General features: G+C 47.1%; 1 protein-coding gene across 1 annotated transcript; it reads left to right on the forward strand.

Moving 5' to 3' along the window:
* The first annotated feature begins 230 nt into the window (after positions 1-230).
* Positions 231-17787, forward strand: Pelp1 (proline, glutamate and leucine rich protein 1). The gene is made up of 17 exons (XM_034506804.3): positions 231-573; positions 3959-4023; positions 4400-4505; positions 9336-9485; positions 9680-9751; positions 12527-12586; positions 12839-12989; positions 13284-13413; positions 13520-13607; positions 13937-14025; positions 14106-14222; positions 14341-14488; positions 14597-14756; positions 15366-15421; positions 15572-15778; positions 15880-17355; positions 17647-17787. Exons 1-17 carry the CDS (start codon positions 283-285, stop codon positions 17737-17739), a joined length of 3459 nt encoding a protein of 1152 aa, XP_034362695.2. The 5' UTR covers positions 231-282; the 3' UTR covers positions 17740-17787.
* The last annotated feature ends 3434 nt before the right edge of the window (positions 17788-21221 follow it).

The raw sequence follows: 21221 nt of genomic DNA on the forward strand, positions 1-21221 counted from the left end.
CTGAGCCAGGAGAGAAGGTGACCAGAAGTCACGCTGGACTGAAATCTTTCGGACTCTCGCGCCTTTCCTGCAGACCACGTGTCGGGCCAGCGCAGCACCGCCTCCGCCCCGCCCTACAGCGCTTGGCCTGGGGCTAGCAGCTTGCAAGCCGCCCTAGCACCAGTGCCCGCCCACATTGCGCATGCTCCCTCCTGCCCCAAGGTAGTCAGCCCTCATTCATCCCGCGCGTCGGGCCGCAGCCCCCTCCTCAAGACCCCTCCCCGAGCGGCGTGCGTCGCGCTTATGTTACGTCATCACGCTACGCCATCGCTCGAGCCTGTGAAGATGGCGGCAGCCGTTCTTAGTGGGCCCTCTGCGGGCTCCCCGGCTGGGGCTCCTGGTGGGCCTGGGGGTCTGTCTGCGGTGGGATCTGGCCCGCGTCTGCGTCTGCTGCTGTTAGAGAGCATTTCTGGGTTGTTACAGCCGCGAACGGGGTCCCCCGTTGCCCCTGTGCATCCCCCAATCCAGTGGGCCCCACATTTGCCTGGGCTCATGTGCTTACTGAGGCTGCATGGGACAGCGGGTGGGGCTCAGGTAAGTCCGTGGCTCGCGTGGTCACCGTGGGAAGACTGGTGAGGCAGCTGGACACTGTAGTCCAGCCTTCCTGAAGCTGTGAGCTTGAGGAGAGCCGAGAGTAGAGAATAAAGCCACTTAACCATTCCCGACGAGATTCACGTATTTCATTACCTGCGGTTTCCCTAGAGAAAAATTAGCCCCCGTTTCTGTTAGGTCATTGATAGGCACAAAGCGGTGAAAGGACTCATTTCCATGCCAGGTCACTTGACTAGTTGAATCCTCCTCAGCGAAACTTCTTTTGGCGGTGTTTTCTCTGGGGTAATTGAACACAAATATTTACTAGCTCTTAGCCAAGGGCCTACCACCCTACTCGGCCCTCCAATTCCAGCCATAATGGCGATGAGCAAAATGTTGTAACACAAGACTGAATCTGGTACGAGTTTCCTAAACGGATATAGAGACAGTATTTAGAGATTTCTCCAAATAAATGAGTTTAAGATGAACGGGAGTTTAAGATGAACGGGAGTTAGGTAGTGAAAGAATGTAGAAGGGGCAGTTAAAACGTTAGAGGGACCCTCGTGTAGGAAGGGTTGGAAAATAAGGGCATTGTTTAGGGGTTTAGGTGGTTGAAGAGAGTGGGTAGAGTTGAGGCTGGTGAGGTAGGTAGGCCGTAAACAATATGTTGTCTATCTGGTTAGGAGCCTGTACACAAAAAACTCACGTGCATTCAGCCCTACAAGCGTCTTCCTCAGTACATGGTTTCTTACACACTTCCATAAGCAGTCTGTGAAGGTCTGCCTTTTTTTTTTCTTACCGAGATAAAGTCTCACTATGTGGTTCTGGCTGGTCTAGAACTATGTAGACCAGGCTGGCCTAAAACTCACTGAGATCCAGCTACTTGTGCCTGAGAATGCCATGTCCCCTACACAAAGGATAACAAAATGCATGTTCAAAGGCCCAAGTGGTCAACAGCTATCTGCCATCTTGTTCATCTGTGTGTGTGTTTATGTTGGTGGTTATGGACAAGGGTAGCACAGTGCACAGGTCAAAGTCATAGGAACTTTTAGGTCCTCAAGTTCCTGTATCGTGATAAGGTTCCTTGGCTGTGGTGGACTAGCTAGGCTGAGAGTTGATGTTGATGCTCTTTTGTTTTACCTCGTGTTTCTCAAGAGGGGACACTGGGCTTATAGGTGCTTATACTACTGTGGTTGGCTTTTGTGTGGGCTTCAGAAGACAGGATTGTGTGGCAGGCAAGTGCTTATATCCACTGTACTATCTCTTCAAACTGTTGGGAATACTCCAGTTGTCTATCTTGCTAATGGCTTTTTGTTTGTTTGTTTCGTTTGTGTGTTTTAGAAATCTCTCTGATTTTTCCAGTGACCTAAGTTTTTGTTCTGAAGTACATTGACTAGTCCTTCAGCAAGCACTGCACACATGTTGCCCAATTGTTAGTTGGTACGTTTCTATAATGTTATGTCCCCTTCACGGCTACCACTGGTCTACTCTGATTATCACCTGGGCTGTGGGCAGCTACCTGTGCTGCTTTCTTCTTACTGGTGTTGCCCTTAGAGGTGTCTGCAGCCGCTCTCTTTCTCTAGAACTCAATGTTTTGGGTTTGGAGCATTTTGGATTTTCTCATTATGGACCACTCTGGCCTTTGAACATGTATTTTGTTATCCTTTGTGTGTAGGGGTCATGGAAAAGCTGTATCACAACTCAGGGGGGCTGAGTGTGAGCCTGTGGTTTTGTTTTTATTTTTACTTTTTAGATTTATTCATTTTCTGTGTGTTTTGCCTGAATGTGGTACACATACAAATGTGTGTGTCTGTATACTTGGTGTCCATGGAGGTCAGAAGGGCATCAGATCCCCCGGAACTGGAGTTGCAGATAAGTTTGAATCCCTACATGGGAGCTGGCAATTGAACCCGTGTTTTCTGCAAGAGCAACAAGTGTTCTTAACCACCACCTGTCTCACTTTTGTTTATGCATTTCTGGCTGGGATTATGCCTGGCTTTGTTTTGTTTTGTTTTCTTTTTTCTCTCAAGACAGGGTTTCTCTGTGTAGCACTGGCTGTCCTGGAATTTGCTGTGTAGATCAGGCTGTCCCCTGGTGCTAGAATTAAAGGCATGCACCACTACCACCACCTGGCTTCACCTGTGTTTTAATGTAAAGTCAGGTGTGGGGTTTCCACTTGAGTGTGGTCTCTAGAACTCAATGTTTTGGATTTGGAGCATTTTGGATTTTCTAATTATGGATGCTCAGCCTGGGTAACCTTATGGCTTGCTTATTTACACTTTCCTCCATCTGGGAGGTAAGCTACCCAGCACCTAAAGCACTGTTTCTTCTGGAGTAGACTACTACATGTGTACTGGATAAATGAATGAACAATTTTTGCCACCTGATGAAGGATCTTCTTTTTTTTTTTTTCCCCTTTTTTTGGTTTTTCAAGACAGTGTTTCTTTGTGTTAACGGATCCCTGGTAATCTGGGACTTGCTTTGTAGACCAGGCTGGCCTCAAACTCATAGAGATCTTCCTGTCTTTGCCTCCTGAGTGCTGAGATTAAAGACATGCAGCACCACAGAGGGCCTTTTTTTTAAATTTAGAAGTCACGTTTATTTATTTGGTATGCGTACAGTAGAATGCATGCACAAATGGAGGTCAGAGGTCGGACACCGTTGGGAGTTGGTTCTCCTACCATGTAGGTTCTAGGAATGAAGTGCAGGTTGTCAGGCTTGGTGGCACATGGGTTTACCTGCTGAGCCATGCCACTGGTTGTGGAATCTTGTTTTATTCAGTTGTTATCTGACCAGTGCTGATGTGGAATTAGAATGGATGATTTCTGGCCTTTGGGGAATGTTGGTACCCTGAAGGAGTCTGGGGCTCGGGTTACTTGTAAAGGGGTTGCCTATGTGTGAGGGAGTGCTTGGAAGGATAGGTTGAGTCTATGTCGGTGTGTTCTTGCCTTTAAGGAAGGCAGAATCAGGAGGAAGAGAGTTGTTTCTTCCAAGTGACCAAAGAAGGGTTGTGATGGGCCTGGTGTTCATTCAGCAGGTATCTGGAAGTCTTAGCATATAGATCTGGAAGCATCTGTATGTTAAGGGAGGTCTGCTGAGGTGAGCAAGCTTTATTGTTGAAATCTAGTAGATGAGTTGGGGTGTCCTCTTGTTAGCTCTGAGGTTTGTGCTCCCCACCCCCTAACTGTGGGACATGAGGGAGGAGGTCAGCAAGATAGAATTTGAGAAAGCATACTGACAGATAGCTGTGTATGGGGTGATAGCTTTTTTGTACTCAGAAAGTGCACCTTGAGAAAGCCTTCTCAGGAGCAATGAGGAATTGGCGAATTTTTGTGCAACTTTAGTGACCTTTGCCTCATTCACGCCTGGTTTTTTTCCCTCCTTCTAGAATCTTTCAGCTCTTGGGGCATTGGTGAATCTCAGTAATGCACATCTTGGCTCCATCAAGACTCGGTAAGTCTTTAATCCCCTTTCTTCAGGATGATGTGCCTTTAGAAAGTGGGTTGAGTGTATATTTGCCTATCCTTTGTCCCCACTCTATGGATTCAAGAGATTTTTTTTTTCATTTCAGGAGCTGCAGGGAGTTTTCTTTTGCTCACCATTTCCATCTCCTAGGTTTCCTGTTCCTACCTGAGATTGGCCCTGCTTCCTTCTTTGCTAGATACTCCTACCTCTCTCTGAGTTTTCCATGTCTTGTGAGGTAGAAACCATAGGAAATCTGGGGATGGAGTCTTATGAACAACAGTAAATATACAAGGAAAGTAAAAGGACAGTCAGTAGGCTTCTGAAGTCTAGCCCATGTCCTCGTCACACTCTTCTTGCTTGTCAGGTTTGAAGGCCTGTGTCTGCTGTCCTTGTTGGTAGGGGAGAGCCCCACAGAGTTGTTCCAGCAACACTGTGTTTCTTGGCTTCGGAGCATCCAGCAGGTGCTGCAGGTAAGAATTTGCTCTTCTCTGTCCTGCCTAGTGTGGGTCAGGTGTGGACATTTAGCTTAGACTCTTAGCTCTCGGATGATTGAAAACAGTTTTCTACTTTGTGGACAGAGGAGGTTAAGCTTTGAAGGAGGTTAAGCTTTCTAAACTTGCTGATAGTTTTATCTGTTAGCTTGCTTTACTTCGTTTGCCCTTTCACATGCTATAGTTCTCAGCTTCACCTGGTTTTCTTGCCTAAGGAGTGACAGCTCTGAAGTTCTTCCTGTAAGGACCTCTGTGTGTGTGTGTGTTTGTGTGTCTGTCTGTCTGTCTGTCTATTGCATTGTCACTCTTAAAGTTCTAGTCTCTCTCCCTAACATCTGCTGTGCTTTCTGCACTTAGTTATTCCATAAGCATTTTCTGAGTACATTGGCAAGCTGTGTACTAAGCTCAGGATTAAGAGGTGCTTGGACTCCACTTGAATGGCTCTTAAGTCTAATACAGGGATTGGGATATTTTCTTTTCTTTTTACAATGGACAACATTTAATTGGGGCTGGCTTACAGGTTCAGAGGTTCAGTCCATTATCAAGGCAGGAAAGCATGGCAGTGCCGAGGCAGACACAGTGCTAGTGAAGGAGCTGAGAGCTCTATATCTCCCTCCGCCATCCAGTCTCCCTCTTGCTCCAGCTCAGCTTGCTCCAGCCCAAGGGTTTTTATTTATTTATTATATGTAAGTACACTATAGCTGTCTTCAGACATCCCATAAGAGGGCATCACATCTCATGGATGGTTGTGAGCTGCCGCCATGTGGTTGCTGGGATTTGAACTCATGACCTCTGGAAGAGCAGTCAGTGCTCTTAACCTCTGAGCCATCTCTCCAGCCTGAGTTTCACATATCGATGCTACTGCAGCCAGTAGAGAACTATCTCTCAGGCAGGTAGGAGGATCTCAAAGCTCACCCTCACAGTGACACACTTCCTCCAACAAGCAGGATATTTTTGTATGAACTAGGAATTTGCAGATACCGATTTAGAGTTATGAGCCATGTGGTCTTCATTAAATGTTATTTTTTATATGTTTAAAAATGGGAAAAAAACATTCGTAGCTTATGGGCCATGCAAAACCAGATATTCACATGTTACAGTTGGCAGATTCTGTTCTAATGGAAGTTACTTGAACTGAGAATGACATAAATAACTAAAGTGATACCTGTTACAGTAAATAAAGACTGGGAATCTAATCCTACCCAGGGTAGTGTGGATTAGCAGTTACAGCCATCAGTTTACAAAATGCATTTCTATTCTGAGCAATACTTAATTTGGCTGCAAAGTATTCTAAGAATGTAAAAGCCCCATAGAGGAGGAAGCTGGTCATTTGAAGAGTTGTAAACATGGCAGATTGGTGAGGTCAAGATGGGGTTGGGAAGCTGGTTGTAGAAGAGCCAAACCATGGATTTTTTTACATAAGAATTTTGGCTTTTATTCTTTGAGTAGTGGGAGTTCATTAGAGGTTCTGTGTAGCTGTGATAACACAGTGCCACAAACTGAGCAAAGTGTAAAGAACAGAGTTGTCTGAATCATGGTTCTGGAAGCTGGGACTATAAGTTAAAGGGGAAGCATCTCCTGAGGATCTGCGTGCTCTGTTATAACATGGACGGCAACGGTGGGAAATGGGGCTGGGGTGGGAATGAGTGTGTGCTAAGTTTCCCTCTTTAACAGACCTACCCCTGCAGTAACTGTCTATGACTTAGGGAGAGGTGCTGTCTCGGCACTATTGTGTTGGGGATTAAGAGTCCAGTAGAGGGAATTTGGAGATTATGCAAACCATAGTGATGATAGTGAAGTAGTAGTGATGACATTGTCACATTTGCTCTCTGGGTGCTGGGTAAAGAACCACAAAGGAGAGGCCTGAAGCAGAGGGACCAGATAGATGGCTTTAAAGGTGGTAGAGGAGAATACTGGCAGTGGCCTGGAGGAGGGGTACTCATTCCCTCATGATTGATTGGCTTTTGGGAGAAGACATGACCAACATGATTTGTGGTCTTCAGAACACTGGAGGGCAGCCAAGGCTCAGGGAATAAAGGAAAACACTGTGAGTGACCTGTAGTGTTGAGTAGCAGCTCTTTCAGTAGACATCGATGCTCTTGTGTGACCTTGACCTTCTTCAGGCTTCTGTTGGTATGTTTTACTAGGGGCGTTACCAGTGCTTAGCCAGCAGTGAGGACGGGGTGGGTTTTAGTGTGTGTCCTCGCCAGAACTGAGCTTTAAGTGCATGCTGTGCTGAAGGGTTATGTGGGGACGAATCTCGCAGGCGGGGGGGGGGGGGGGGGGGGGGGGGGGGGGGGGGGGGAAGGGAGGGAGTCCGGCGACAGAGTCTCAGGGCTGTCCGCACCAGAGCTTCCCGCGCCACTAGCGGAGGATCCCACACTCACGCAGCTGTCGGTGGGCTGGCGGGCGGCTGCATTGGCAAGGTTCCAGGGTTCCAAAAGCTGGGAATCAGGCGGAGAGACCATGGACACGTGGAGTCCGGTTTTCCAAAGCTTTTATTGTTCATGGCATGGTGAATGGATGCAGGTGTTGTGCGCTTCCCCCGCCAAAAGCCAGGGGAGACCAGTCTTATAGGGAAGGGAGAAAGGGGAGGGAATAACTTAATTAGCTTGACCTTTTGATAATTCATTAATATTTAAATCTCTGGAGGTAGAGACTTGTTAACCACGCCCCCTACCTGTGCCTTACGTGACTGAAGGTAACAGGTTAAATGGAGTTACCTCGTCCAAGGCCCAACAGGGTTACTCAGTATGGGAGGAGGAGTTTACTGCAGAGTCTGAGCCTGACACAGCAAGCCAAGGAGATAACCAGGATTGAGAGTTGGATGGAATCCAAAGGAAGAGGGAGGAGTGAGTGAGATTGTGGGGTTGGATGGATTCCAGGGGGAGCATGGAGAAATGAGGGCGGGGCAACTTCTGTTTATCCTCAGTGGAGCTGGAGTAAGACTGACCTAAGTAAACTTAGACTGGTGGAAGTGGTGTTTGAAGAGCTGGGAGCCAAGCTAGACTGGATTGGGATGCGAAGCAACTGGGCGAAGAGGGATAGACGTCACGGGTCCAGCACTGGGTGGTTGTTGGGATTTGGGGTAGAGGTTTGTATTGGCTCGAGGAAAGAATTTCTAAGATGGGAGCAAAGTCAGCTTGTGCCCATGTCAGTGGGAAGAAAAGAAGGGTTAGTATTAAGCCCATGAAGGGATCAGTTATGGACAGGAGGAGGGGTTTGTAAGCCAGGAGGAAGGGAAGCTACTCAGGAAGAATGAGGGAGAATGAGGGTGCCTGAAAACCTCAGGGTTTGGCTTGGTTTTGTTCTTTACCTACATTGTCAGGTTTGGGAGTTAGAACCTAAAGTAACCCCTGCCTTTGGCTTCAGCACTGGTGGGGGAAGTTGGGATTTGCAAATTCATTGGAGAAAGTTAGCTGGGAAAAAATGTAGGATTGCTGGACAGTGTTGAAGGCCTGTTTGTAGTTCATGGCCTCAATTATTCTTTCATTTTAAAATTAACGGATTGATCAAGATGGCTCAGTGGGTAAAGACACTTGCTGCCAAACCTGACAACCTTAGTTCAGTTCTGGACATGATGGGAGGGAAAACTGGCTCCTGAAAGATGTCCTCTGACTTCTATGCTCCTGCCTCACTCATAGGTAGGTAGGTAGGTAGATAGATAGATAGGGAGGAGAAGAAGAAGACAAAGTAAATTAGTTCTGAGATAAGATATATAGCCCAGGCTGTCCTCAGAGACCTGCGCTCAAGCCACCCTCTTGCCTTGGCCCTTTGGTAGCTAGGACACTGGCAGGATGATGTGCTCAGCTGCTCACGGTTTCCTAGTGAACATTCCTGTATGTGCTGTTGGGACATGGCCTCTGGTTTAGAAGAAGGTATATACCAAATTATTGTTTCCCTTAGGTTCTTGTGAATTTTCCAGAAAGACCTGAAACCAAATAGCTTTCCCCCTTGAGTTCCAGGGTGTGTATCAGACTTGGAGAGTTGAGGCAGAGAAGTGCAGTATGGGAGAATAAAGACCATTACAATCTCCTACCACTCAGATCGGTTTTTTTTTTTTGGTGTTTTTTTTTTTTTTTTTTTTTTTTGGTTTTTCGAGACAGGGTTTCTCTGTATAGCCTTGGCTGACCTGGAACTCACTCTGTAGACCAGGCTGGCCTCAAACTCAGAAATCCACCTGCCTCTGCCTCCCAAGTGCTGGGACTAAAGGCGTGCGCCACCACCGCCTGGCTCCACTCAGATCTTTTAAGGTGTGACTTTGTTACTTTTTTTCTTCAAACAAATTCCTGGGGCCCAGAAAAATTCTTATTTTATAATTTATTCTTACTTTTTGAGGTTCTGGGGATAGAACGTAGTGCCTCATGTATGCTATGCAAATGCATATCCTGTTTTCCAGACATGAGATATTAAAATGTAAATATGTCCTTTCTGTAGACACATAGGTTCCTTTTGTAGCCTCCTCATTATCTTTCCTGTTTATGGTAGATGTGATGATAATAGCGACATTAGCCGTGGTGTTTCCATTTATCTGTCTATCCGTCAATTCATCTATCCATCTGTTTAATGTGCACTGGTGTTTTGCTTACATGTATGTCTGTGTGGATCTCCTGGAACTGGAGTTGTGAGCTGCCATGTGAGTGCAGAAAATTGAAACCTCTGAAAGAGAGAGCAGCCAGTGCTCTTACCCACTGAGCCATCTCTCTACCAAGCTGTGGTATTTCTTAAAAGCCCTGTGCTGTTACCTCCTGTACCCTCTTCTGGTGACAGTGAAGGTAAGGTTTGCAGCATGGGTGCTATTGTTTTTAGTCTCAGGACTCACCATCCACCATGGAGCTGGCTGTGGCTATCCTGAGGGATCTGCTCCGATATGCATCCCAGCTTCCTACCCTGTTTCGGGACATCTCCACCAACCACCTTCCTGGGCTTCTTACTTCCTTGCTGGGCCTCAGACCAGAGGTGAGACTTTGCAGTTCTGGTTCTTGCTTATACTGTTTGGATTAAAGAATGCTAAGGCGACTGATTAGGGATTAGGTGTAAGATAAGAGAAGAGTGACTGACTGGAGAAGGGTCCTTATGTGCCAGGGATGGGATGGCAGTAGACAGGCTGCTGGTGTTTGACTTCTGCCTTCTGATTTCTACTTTTCCCACAGTGTGAACAGTCAGCTTTGGAGGGAATGAAGGCTTGTGTGACCTATTTTCCTCGGGCTTGTGGCTCTCTAAAAGTAAGTACTTTTGAAACTTAAAGTTCTCCTTAGATTCCATTCCTGGCATTTCTAAGTTCTTATCACAACAAGCACAATATAATGATACAGTCTTGGAATAGTATCATTTAGTCCTCACAGTGAAGATACTGACTTAAATTACTTGCCCAAGATGAAGAGGGCTTGGAGCTTTGTCTGATGCTAGGTCCTCTCTCTAACTCGTAAACTCTTTTCTTCATCTCTCCCTCCCTCCTGGCCCCTTTTATTTATTTTTAAATTTAGATTTCTTTTTTTTTAAAGTTATATATACATTTTGCCTGCATGTATCTCCATGAGCCTCATGTTTCTCTGGTGCCTGCAGAGGTCTGAAGGTGTTGGATTCCCCTGGAACTGAAGCTAGCAGGTGGTTGGTTGTGAGCTGCCATGTGGGTGCTGGGAATCAAACCTGAGTTCTCTGCAAGAGCAACCAGTGTGCTTACAGTGGAGCCATCTCTCCAGCCCCACCACCTTCACCCCTCTTCTTAATGACTACCTACCACTGAGCTATACTCTAGGTCCCACCCCTTAACCCTTTCTCTTTCTGTCTTGCCGATTTTGGATCTCCAACTAACCTGCCTGTTTTTCCCACTGTGCTGACTTTGTTCCTGTCGCACTAACAGTTTCCTTCAGGAAGAAGGTGCTACAGAGTCTTACTACCTCCCCACCCCAATTTCTGGTTTTGTTTCTCATGATTTTATCTGCCTTTGTTCAGGCAGCGATAATAGCATGGATTTGCCATGGGTAAGAGACTCACCACCAAGCCTGACTTGTTTTTCCCTGCCAGTTTCACTGATAGAAGTTTTATTCTTACAGTTGCTATTCAGCACTTTTTTCCTTTCCTCATTAAGTCAAAAACTTTTCAACTTTTCACTCTATGGCTTCTTTTTAACCTGCCTGAATTGACATCACTGGAAGTCACCATAAGGTAAAGTAAGGGTTGTTTGAACACAAGCCCTGGGCTGCTGTAATTGTCTGGTAATGCAGGGAGCAGCTAAGCTGCTGAGAGAGAGTGAACTGTGTCTCACTTGCAAAGTAGTCTATTATTATAATTGTTCTGGTTTATTATTAAGTTGTTAAGCTCTTTCTGTACCCAGCTTGTGAGTTAAACTTTATGATAGGTCAATGCATATAGGAAAAGTATAGGCTGAGGTGGTAGTACCCTCGCGGGGCTGAAGCAGGAGGATGTGAGTTTGGAGTTAAGCTGTATAGTGAGATTTAAAAAAAAAGCATAAAACTTATTATGATTTGGAATTGTTTATGGTTTCAACCATTGCTGGAGATGTTGATACATATTCCTTGTGGATAAGGGTGTGTGGGTCACTGTTACCTCCAGTAAGTGAAGCCTCAAAGCAGGTATTTTCAGTGAATGTATCTGTACTGAGTCTTCATTGTCATATGGCTGCTCTTCTCCACAACTAATAGAAGTTGTAAGTGGCCAGGACAGGATTTCTGGTTTTTCTTTTGTACTGTGGAGTGAATTCAGTCTAGTCACTGAGTTCTATCCTTAGCCCCCTCAGAGTTACAAAACAAAGTACACGGGATCACAAACTTTCTGTTTGTATTAAATGTTCAATTAAAGTGTTTCAAAAGAGTTTAAAAAGTATTGATAGGGCTGGCAAGATGGCTTAGTGGATAAGGCACTTGCCACCAAGCCTGATGACTTGATTTGATTCCCTAGAACTTCCACTGTGTGGAGGTTGCAAATGATCCATCACTGTGGCAGATCTATGCTGTCTGCCTGTGCGAGGACAGCAGGGTCTTGGGTCATGCAAACTGGATCTAGGGAGCTGGTCTCTAGTAAGAAGTTATGGAAAGCAAGTATCAGGATTGCCCACATTAAGGAACTAGGAGGGAAGGGAGAACTGGAAACTCTGAGGATGTCTGAGCCCTGCTTCTGGTATGAGCAAGTCTAACATAGTCACAATGGGTCCATTACAGCATAGAATTAGAATTCACTGTAGAGCTAGGTGGTGTTAATTCTTTGATTTGAGTCTGTGGTGCATGTAGCTGGTAGGGTAAGGTGTTCCTCTTACACTGTGAAAGGAACAAGTGAGCTCATGACTGACAGCCGCAGGTCCTGCTCATAAGCATATTTGTTTGCATTTAAGAGAGAGAAACTACATTTTACTTACAGGTCATTGAAACTAATGATGGACTTTTCCTCATTATTATTTATGGGTTCATGAACCCCTTTTATTCTACTACAAAGAAATTGTGGACCTTAGGTGGAACACTTACTCCAGGTCTCCTTGTATCAGGCAGAGGTTTACTGATAGACAGTGGAAACTCTGAGATTTGTTGCCTTTATTTTGCTGTCTAGCCTGTGTTGTGACCCAGTCCTGTACCCATACCACTGGGCAGTGCATTCATTCTAGCTGGGCCTCATTGGTGTGTCAGCATGTAGAGTTGGTCTGTGGGGGTTCTGCTTTTCAGAACTGTCATTTTGGCTTCAGAAAGAAAGGTGACTGTCATTTGCAAAAATTAGCAGAGGGAGCCCAGTTGTTTTTATGGCAGGAACCAGGCCCTTTCTCCCAGGAAGGAGGCTCAGAACCAGAGTTCAAGGCCCTTTCTCCCAGGAAGGAGGCTCAGAACCAGAGCTCAAGTCTGTCTCTACCACAGAAACATACTGTTAATAGCTGTTATCACTCTATGCATGCATCCTGCTTCCTGTGTCTAATAAAGTGAAATCCCAGGTAGAAAGATGGCTATAGACAGTCTTCTTGGCATTGCTCCATGACCTCTTCCTTCTTCTCCCAGGGAAAGCTGGCTTCCTTTTTCCTGTCTCGGTTGGATTCCTTGAACCCTCAACTCCAACAGGTAAAGGGAAGGGAGAGGCACTAAGTACGGGGATCTGGTCTGAGGCATCATTTACGGCTTATTCTTAGCTGTTAATTGTACAGCATTTGGACACTTTTCTCAATTTCTTCCTCTTTAACATACACAATTACTGGCTTTTGTCCTCTTTCGGACTTCTGGACTTGTGCCTTGCTGTTCTTCTTGAGCATGAGTGTGGTGGGAGGCCCATGGCTGAGCTAGTTCCTCTCTGACCAGCTCTCCTCCCTTTTGCAGCTGGCCTGCGAGTGTTACTCCAGGTTGCCCTCTTTAGGTGCTGGCTTTTCCCAGGGCCTGAAGCACACTGAGAACTGGGAACAGGAGCTGCACAGTCTGCTGACCTCGCTACACAGCTTGCTGGGGTCCCTGTTTGAGGAAACAGAGACTGGTAGGGAACAGGGCTGTAGTCAGGAGCTGGTTGGAGAGTGTGGCAGGAGAGAACAGGGGGTGGTCCATGGAGCCTGGGTAGTGGGTTTCTGGGTGACATGGATGAGAACATAAGTGGGTAATCTAGCACAAATGAAAAAGAGTGGGTTCTAGAGAGGGGGTTCAGTGGTGAAGGACACTGGCTGTTCGTCAAGAGGACTGGGAATTGATTCTCAGCACCCACATGGCAGCTCATACAAAGGAAAAAGGAGGGATGGGAGAAAGGCAGAGTGTATATGGTTGTATTGCTGCCCAGCTCCTGTGCAGAATGAAGGCCCTGGAGTAGAGATGCTGCTTTCCCCCTCAGAAGATGGTAACATTCATGTCCTCCTCCAGCTTCGACAGAGGTTTTCAGGGCTGGCCCGTTGCCTGGGGCTCATGCTCAGGTGTGTAGATATTGAACGGAACGGGCTTGGGGCTGGAGAAGTTGCGGTGGGTATATGGAGTCAAGCTGGGATGACTGCTCTGAGGTTCTCTTCTCTGGTTCTCTAGCTCTGAGTTTGGGGCTCCTGTGTCAGTTCCTGTGCAGGAAATCCTGGACCTCATCTGCCGGATCCTTGGTATCAGTAGCAAGAATATTGTGAGTGGGCTTTGCCTTTTGCATTGTAGCCTTGCTTAAGACCCTGGGCGTCTGGACACCACCCAGCTGTCATCTCTGAAACTGTCCCTGAGGCATGTGCGACTGTCAGTAGACTCAAACAGAGCAGAGCCACCTGTGATCAGTGCAGACGAGCTAAGGCGTCATTAAAGGGCCCAGTCATATTCAAGCTCTCCTCTGCAGGATGGGAGATGGGTTTGGGTTGAGTTGGGCCAGGGAGTTGGTTCATGTTATACAATTTGATATACCTGCTCTGTTTCTGTTTTTCTCTGGTTCTTTTTCCATCTTACTGTTGCTGAATTTTTCTCCAGAACTTACTTGGAGATGGTCCCCTCAGGTTGCTGCTGCTGCCCTCTCTCCACCTTGAAGCCTTGGACCTGCTCTCTGCACTGATCCTTGCGTAAGTGAGCTTGGTCATGGTGTGGAGAAGGGAATGAACATACTGGAAATGAAGGCCACCATTCCATTCTCTGCCCCTAGGTGTGGAGGCCGACTCTTGCGTTTTGGTGCCCTGATCAGCCGGCTGCTTCCCCAGGTTCTCAATGCCTGGAGCACTGGGAGGGACACTCTAGCTCCAGGCCAGGAAAGGCCTTACAGGTGATTGCCCACAAAGGGAAGGCCAATGGAGTGGAGAGGAAGGGTGAGAACTCTGGGCCTCAGGGCTCTGGGATGTCAGCTCTCTGTTCATACCCTGCTTTCCTTGTTCCTTCTCTAGCACCCTCCGGACCAAGGTGTATGCCATCTTAGAGCTGTGGGTGCAGGTTTGTGGGGCCTCGGCAGGTATGCTTCAGGGAGGAGCCTCTGGAGAGGCCTTGCTCACCCACCTGCTCAGTGACATCTCCCCCCCAGCTGATGCTCTTAAGGTGAGTGAGACCTGGGCTCCTGTTCCTGGCTCCTGTGCCTGTTTCCTGACTTACTGTCCTGACTTCCTGTTCGCCTGTACATGTGATTGTGTTTCCTTTTACCACAAGCTGTGCAATACCAGGGGAAGCGCCGATGGAGGTTTGCAAAGTGGGAAGCCAAGTGCTCCTAAGAAGCTCAAGCTCGATATGGGGGAAGCTTTGGCTCCACCCAGCCAGAGGAAAGGAGACAGGAACGCCAACAGTGATGTGTGCGCAGCTGCACTGAGAGGTGGGTTGATGGGACTGATGAGCCAGTCGGCAGAGGAGCAGACAGCCATGCGGCCTTGAGCACTCTTCTGCCCTGCTTTTAGATTGGGGATCTGGTAATTTCTCCTCATCTTCCAAGATCTCAGTTTAATTTAGTCAAGCACTTTACATATGCGCTGTGTGTGGCAGGGACAGCGTGAGCACTTGTGCGTGGGGATCCGTGCATCCTTGCCAGTGGGGTTCATATGCAGTGTAGCAGGAAGCTGGTGGGGATTCCCTGCATCTAGTGTGTCTGAGAATGGAGCCAGACGTTAAATGGATGCCATACTGTGTCGGGCCTTGGCCATTTAACCTCCCCCCATGAGATTTTTTCCCACAATGCTATTTGATGACCCACCTTCGGGTCCCATGTATTTTTACTACCTGCTATCTCACTGTCTAAGGTGAGGCCAGTTCTCCTCAGTATACAGATGTAGTACATTACCTGTTATCTGTCATCCCCATTTTACACTGGTGGAAGAAACTGAGAGTAAATGCCTTGCCCCTGGTAGGCAGTTACAGAACTGGGTGCTCCCTGCTGTTTGGTGCCCTTGCCTTCCTGTCTGCCTTTGACACATCATTCTCTTCTCAGGCCTCAGCCAGACCATCCTCATGTGCGGGCCTCTCATCAAGGAGGAGACTCACAGGGTTAGTTAGCAGGGATGGGTCCTAATGGAGGGGAGGGGCCGCTGTTCTCTGCACTGGGGAGTGTTTACCCCAAAGGGGGATTCATTGAAAGCTGGGGACAAGGCTCTGGCCTTGAAGGTAATACTTCGACTCACGATATTTTCTTTTCAGAGACTTCATGATTTAGTCCTGCCCCTGGTCATGAGTGTCCAGCAGGGTGAGGTCCTGGGCAGCTCTCCTTACAACAGTTCTTGCTGTCGCCGTGAGCTCTACCGCCTGTTGCTGGCTTTACTGCTGGCACCTTCCCCTCGCTGCCCTCCTCCTCTTGCCTGTGCCCTGAAAGCTTTCTCTCTTGGCCAATGGGAAGATAGTCTTGAGGTAATTGCTGACTGGGTCAGATCTCTAATTCCTGGATTCTCTTGTTCTGATGCTTGCCTTGTGAGACCCTGTGTTCCTGATGCCCTTTCTTTCTTCCTCAGGTCTCCTCTTTCTGCTCAGAAGCTCTGGTGACCTGTGCTGCTCTGACACACCCCCGAGTGCCTCCTCTACAGAGCTCAGGCCCTGCCTGTCCCACACCTACCCCCGTTCCTCCTCCTGAGGCCGCATCTTCATTCAGGGCCCCAGCCTTCCACCCTCCAGGTCCCATGCCCTCTATAGGTGCTATGCCGTCTCCAAGCCCAATACCTTCAGCAGGCCCATTGCCCTCAGCAGGCCCTATTCCCACAGTAGGCTCGATGTCCTCAGCTGGCTCTATGCCATCCACAGGCCCAGTGCCCTCTCGCCCTGGACCTCCAGCAACAGCCAACCACTTAGGTCTCTCTGTCCCAGGCCTGGTGTCTGTTCCACCTAGACTCCTTCCTGGCTCTGAAAACCACCGTGCAGGCTCTGGTGAGGATCCTGTCCTTGCTCCTAGTGGGACCCCTCCACCTAGCATACCCCCAGATGAAACTTTTGGGGGGAGAGTGCCCAGGCCAGCCTTTGTCCACTACGATAAGGAGGAGGCATCTGATGTGGAGATCTCCTTGGAAAGCGACTCTGATGACAGTGTGGTGATTGTACCTGAGGGGCTTCCATCCCTGCCGCCTCCACCACCCTCAGGCACTCCTCCCCCTGTGGCTTCTACTGGACCACCAACAGCCTCCCCTCCTGTGCCAGCTAAGGAGGATTCTGAAGAACTGCCTGCAACTCCAGGGCCTCTACCTCCACCCCCACCCCCACCCCCACCTGTTTCTGGTCCTGTGACACTTCCTCCACCCCAGCTGGTCCCTGAAGGGACTCCTGGAGGAGGAGGAGGACCTACAGCCATGGAAGAAGATTTGACAGTTATTAATATCAACAGCAGTGATGAAGAAGAGGAAGAGGAGGAAGAGGAAGAAGAGGAGGAAGAAGATGAGGAAGAAGATGAGGATGAGGAAGAAGAAGACTTTGAGGAAGATGAAGAAGAATATTTTGAAGAGGAAGAAGAGTTTGAGGAGGAATTTGAGGAGGAAGAAGGTGAATTAGAAGAGGAGGAAGAAGAGGAGGAAGAAGAGTTAGAAGAGGTAGAAGATGTGGAGTTTGGTTCAGCAGGGGAGGTGGAAGAAGGTGGACCTCCACCGCCGACGCTGCCACCAGCTCTGCCACCTACAGACTCCCCCAAAGTACAGTCCGAGGCAGAACCTGAACCTGGGCTCTTACTGGAAGTTGAGGAGCCAGGGGCAGAGGAGGTACCTGGGCCTGAGACTGCTCCCACCCTGGCCCCTGAAGTGCTCCCTTCCCAGGAGGAGGTGGAGCAGGAAAGGGGAAGCCCTACAGCAGGGCCACCTCAGGAGCTTGTTGAAGAGGAGTCTTCTGCTCCTCCTACCCTGCTGGAAGAAGGGAATGAGGGTGGAGATGACAAGGTGCCACCCCCAACTGAGACACCTGCAGAAGAAGAGATGGAGACTGAAGCAGAAGCTTCAGCTCCTCAGGAAAAGGTGAGCGGGTTAGCTGTGGAGGACCCTGGGTGAGGCGGTGGAGCTGGCCAGGCAGCTCTGTTGGAAACACACTACAGCCAGGCTCTCGTTGTTGGGGGGCCCATGTGGAGACTGGGCTGCGTGTTTGCTATGGTGGAGGGCACCCTCTCATAGGAGAATGTGATGGGTGAGGGGCTCTGGGGGGGCAGCTTTGGGGATATAAATAAAAGGGCACGGTAGGGGCCGGGGGTTGCTCCAATCTGACATTTTTCTGTGTGTGACTTTGAATTTTGTGCCTTTGTCCCTAAAAAGGAGCAAGATGACACAGCTGCCATGCTGGCTGACTTTATCGATTGTCCCCCTGATGATGAGAAGCCACCACCTGCTACAGAGCCTGACTCTTAGCCCCTTCTGCACCCTGTCACTTTGTATCCAATAAAGTTATGTCTTAGACTCGTGCTGCTTTGGCTCCTGCCACACTTCTCAGCCTAGCTGGAAGGAGTGCTGGGTTTGTTGCATCCTCTCCACATGTCCCCACTGTTGTCTTCAGTGACTTGAGGAAAGAGCCACTGGCTAAGAGACGTACCCAGCCAACTGCCTGTCACTAAGTTAGTGTTGGGAGTTTTCAGTTCTTGTCCTCTGCTCTTTTCTGCAGGAGCTTGCTACGTAGCCCAGGCTGGCCATATATCCACAGTCTTGTGTAAACCTTCTTTGTTCCAAGGGCTGAAGTTGTAGTTGTGCCCCCACCCACAAGCATGTCTGCTTTTCTGTTGTTATGTCTGAGCTAAATTGCCTGTGGGTAGGACTGGGGAGAGGTCTGTTTTGTTTTTGTAGTGCAAGGCTAACATTTTGAGGAGGTTAACAGTTGAATTTGTTTTTTGAAATGTGAATAGGTTCAAGGATAAAATTCTCTCCTAGTTACTTTGAAAAGTTTCAACTTTTCAGAGAAATTGTAAATACATAACCTTTTCTCTCACCATTGTCAGTGTTTACTCACATTAGCTTTCTGTATGTAGATGTCTACAGATAGCCCTATATGTACTCAATGTAATCTTCCGTGTTCGCATGTCGTGTCTTTGATTCAGAGAGTAAGTTGAAGACACCATGGCCTTTCTCTCCTAGGTCTTCAGTGTTATCTGAGACTGAGAACTTAGTACTGGGGCTGGAGAGATGACTCAGCAGTGAAAGCGCTGACTGCTCCTCCAAAGGATGCAGATTCAGTTTAACAGCTACATAGCAGCCCACAGCTGTCTGTAACTTTAGTTACATCTGACACTTCTGGTCTCAGTGGGTACCAGGCATGCAAATGGTATACAATCACATGCATGGAAACACCCATACATGTAAATTAAAAAACATACATACTGACACTCCCCCCCCCCCCCCCCAATAATACAGACACAACCATGGCCTGGAAATACATACACAGTTGAAACACAGGGTTCAACCCCAACACCACATGAGCGAGGCATGGCAATGCACGTTTGTCATCCCAGTACTCTGGTGGAGGATCAGAGTTAAAGTCACACTTTAAACTCATTGTGAGTTTGAGGCTAGCCTGAGATACAGGAGACTCTTATCTCAACCCCCAACCCCAGACAGAATAACAAGACCCAAACAATATCATCAAATGAAGCTGCACGACTCATCAGTCAGATGGTCCTGACCTCAGCTCGACTGCGTTAGAACAATAAGGATGAAGCTTTTCACCTTTAGTTCATATTCAATAAACTACGTGAGGTATTCAAACTTGACTAATTTATGTTGATGCTTTTGCCCAACTGTCAGTGTGACTACTTTGGTGGGCCAGGCTACCAAGTGGGTGGGTTAGCTGTAGTTAGTACAGTACTTTGAAGTGTATGATAGGTTTATTGGGGTGTAATTCCATTGTATTTTTTTTGTATTGTCCAGATGGTGGCAGCCTGATTTATTTGTAAAATTTTATGCCTGGGCATTTTTTACCCCTGAGAATCAAGAAGAGTTTTCATTAGACGAAGACAACCATGTAGGATCACTGATGGCAAGATACCTAGTAACTGCTCTCTCAGATCTGGAAACTGTGTTTAGGGTATCAACCACAGGACTGGACTAGAATAGGTTTTTTCTATTATCCTGAATATATAACACTAATAGCTAATATATTCACAGTTCAAAGATCCAAAAAGGTTTTCAGAGATGTGCTCTGATTTCTGGTTCCTGGCGTCTCCCAGGAACAGAGTTTGTTCGTTCAGTGTTAATGTATTCTAGAGATAATTGTATTTGTAAGCAGTTTTGTATAAACATGCTTTTTTTTTAAAAAAAAAAAAAAATAGTAATATGGCTAGACCCTAGGCTGTCCCCTCTTGACACTTTTCTTATTGGTAAATACTCATAGTTACAAGTATGCCATAGCCAGCTCTCATAGTTACGTATAACAGCAGCTTCTACTGATAATAATGTATTTTTGGAAAAAAAAAGATCTACTCAAAGTCACAAAGATGGCACAGATGAGTAGAGGTGACAAGGTTGCTCCATCCAGTTCTTGGTGGTTCTGTCTATTAGAATATAATAGTGTTAAGGCTGTTTGATGTTACAGTAATGAATTCTGCTTTCCAGGATGGGGATAGACAAAAGTTCTTGCCCAGCCTTTGTACTGTTTGCAGGCTAGAGATGTCTGGATATGGTCATTGACAGATAATAAAATCTATGTTAATGCAATGGGAAACTAAAGCAAGGAAAGGTGCTTTATAGTTTTGTATGGGAGTGATTTTGTTTTTCAACATTGATGAAAAAATTCAAACAAATTGAATTATAGATAACATGTACCACCTCTCTCTCTCTCTCTCTCTCTCTCTCTCTCTCTCTCTCTCTCTCTCTCTCTGTGTGTGTGTGTGTGTGTGTGTGTGTGTGTGTGTGTGTGTATGTGTTGGGGGAGCTGGGCAGGGGCTAAAGGTTAATAATACATATTTAACTTGCTGTTCTGGGAAAATTAATTTTCTAGGTAGGATACAAGTACAAAAGTTCAGAAACAAGCATTTCTGTGTTATCAAAGAAGTTAGTTTAAAAGGGTGGATATGGGGCTGGGGAGAGGCCAGAGGGGCTGCAATGCCTGTGGTGGAAGCTTCCCCGGGAAGTAGGCAGATGCTTGACATCCTGTGATTTATGTTTAAACATCTATTGAGTGTACTTGGAGAATAGTTGAAATGGAATAAGGGAGGTAGCAGAGACGCAAGTAATTCACTTAGGAAAGTTGATGCTTCCCACCAGGGTTGGAGTCTGGGAACTTTTTAAGGGAGCATTGATAAAAATTTGAAGTTCATTCCGTTTTCCACACAGAACTACCTCACTGTCTTGACAGCTGCCTTAAATTCTTTTAAAAATTCAAGTCTGTCCTGTAGAGATGGGTGATTTTGACGAGCGAGCAGAAGCTGGCTCACACTGTTTTTACAAGTTCACCAGCTAAGTTCCTGGAGAAGGAGGTGCTGAGCTCTTGGAGCTCTGCCAGCCTCTGCTTGCACGCAGGACGGGTGTGCTCACAGCTGTCTTTGCTGGCTCGCTATGTGGCACAGGCACATCATGTAGCTTTAAACCGTTTTTTGTTTTTGCTTTTTTTTTTTTTTTTTTTCTTGTAGATTGGGAAAATTGACATTTTGGCACGCTTCCCCCGTTTTAAGTTTGTCTTTTGACTGGTTACATTTTCTGTTTGCCATCTTAAAATGTTTTATCTGATTTTGTTTTGCTGCTGAGGATTGTGCATACTAAACCATAAGTCAGCTCGCTACCCCGGAGTTCCAGGGCGACACTGCTGCCTTTGGACAGTTTGATTTTGATTTATTATGTTTATCAGTCTTTTACAGTCCTGCTCCCTCCCCTCTGTGTGTGTATTGAAACTAGGGCCCCACACATCA

This window comes from Arvicanthis niloticus, chromosome 6, assembly GCF_011762505.2.
Source record: "Arvicanthis niloticus isolate mArvNil1 chromosome 6, mArvNil1.pat.X, whole genome shotgun sequence".
In the NCBI taxonomy this organism is placed as follows: Eukaryota; Metazoa; Chordata; class Mammalia; order Rodentia; family Muridae; genus Arvicanthis; species Arvicanthis niloticus.

Coding starts and splice junctions, on each gene's coding strand:
- Pelp1 (XM_034506804.3), top strand. CDS start 283: ATGTTACGTCATCACGCTACGCCATCGCTCGAGCCTGTGAAGATGGCG. Junction 9,486..9,679: donor TGCTGGGCCTCAGACCAGAG/GTGAGACTTTGC, acceptor CTTTTCCCACAG/TGTGAACAGTCAGCTTTGGA. Junction 12,587..12,838: donor TGAACCCTCAACTCCAACAG/GTAAAGGGAAGG, acceptor TCCCTTTTGCAG/CTGGCCTGCGAGTGTTACTC.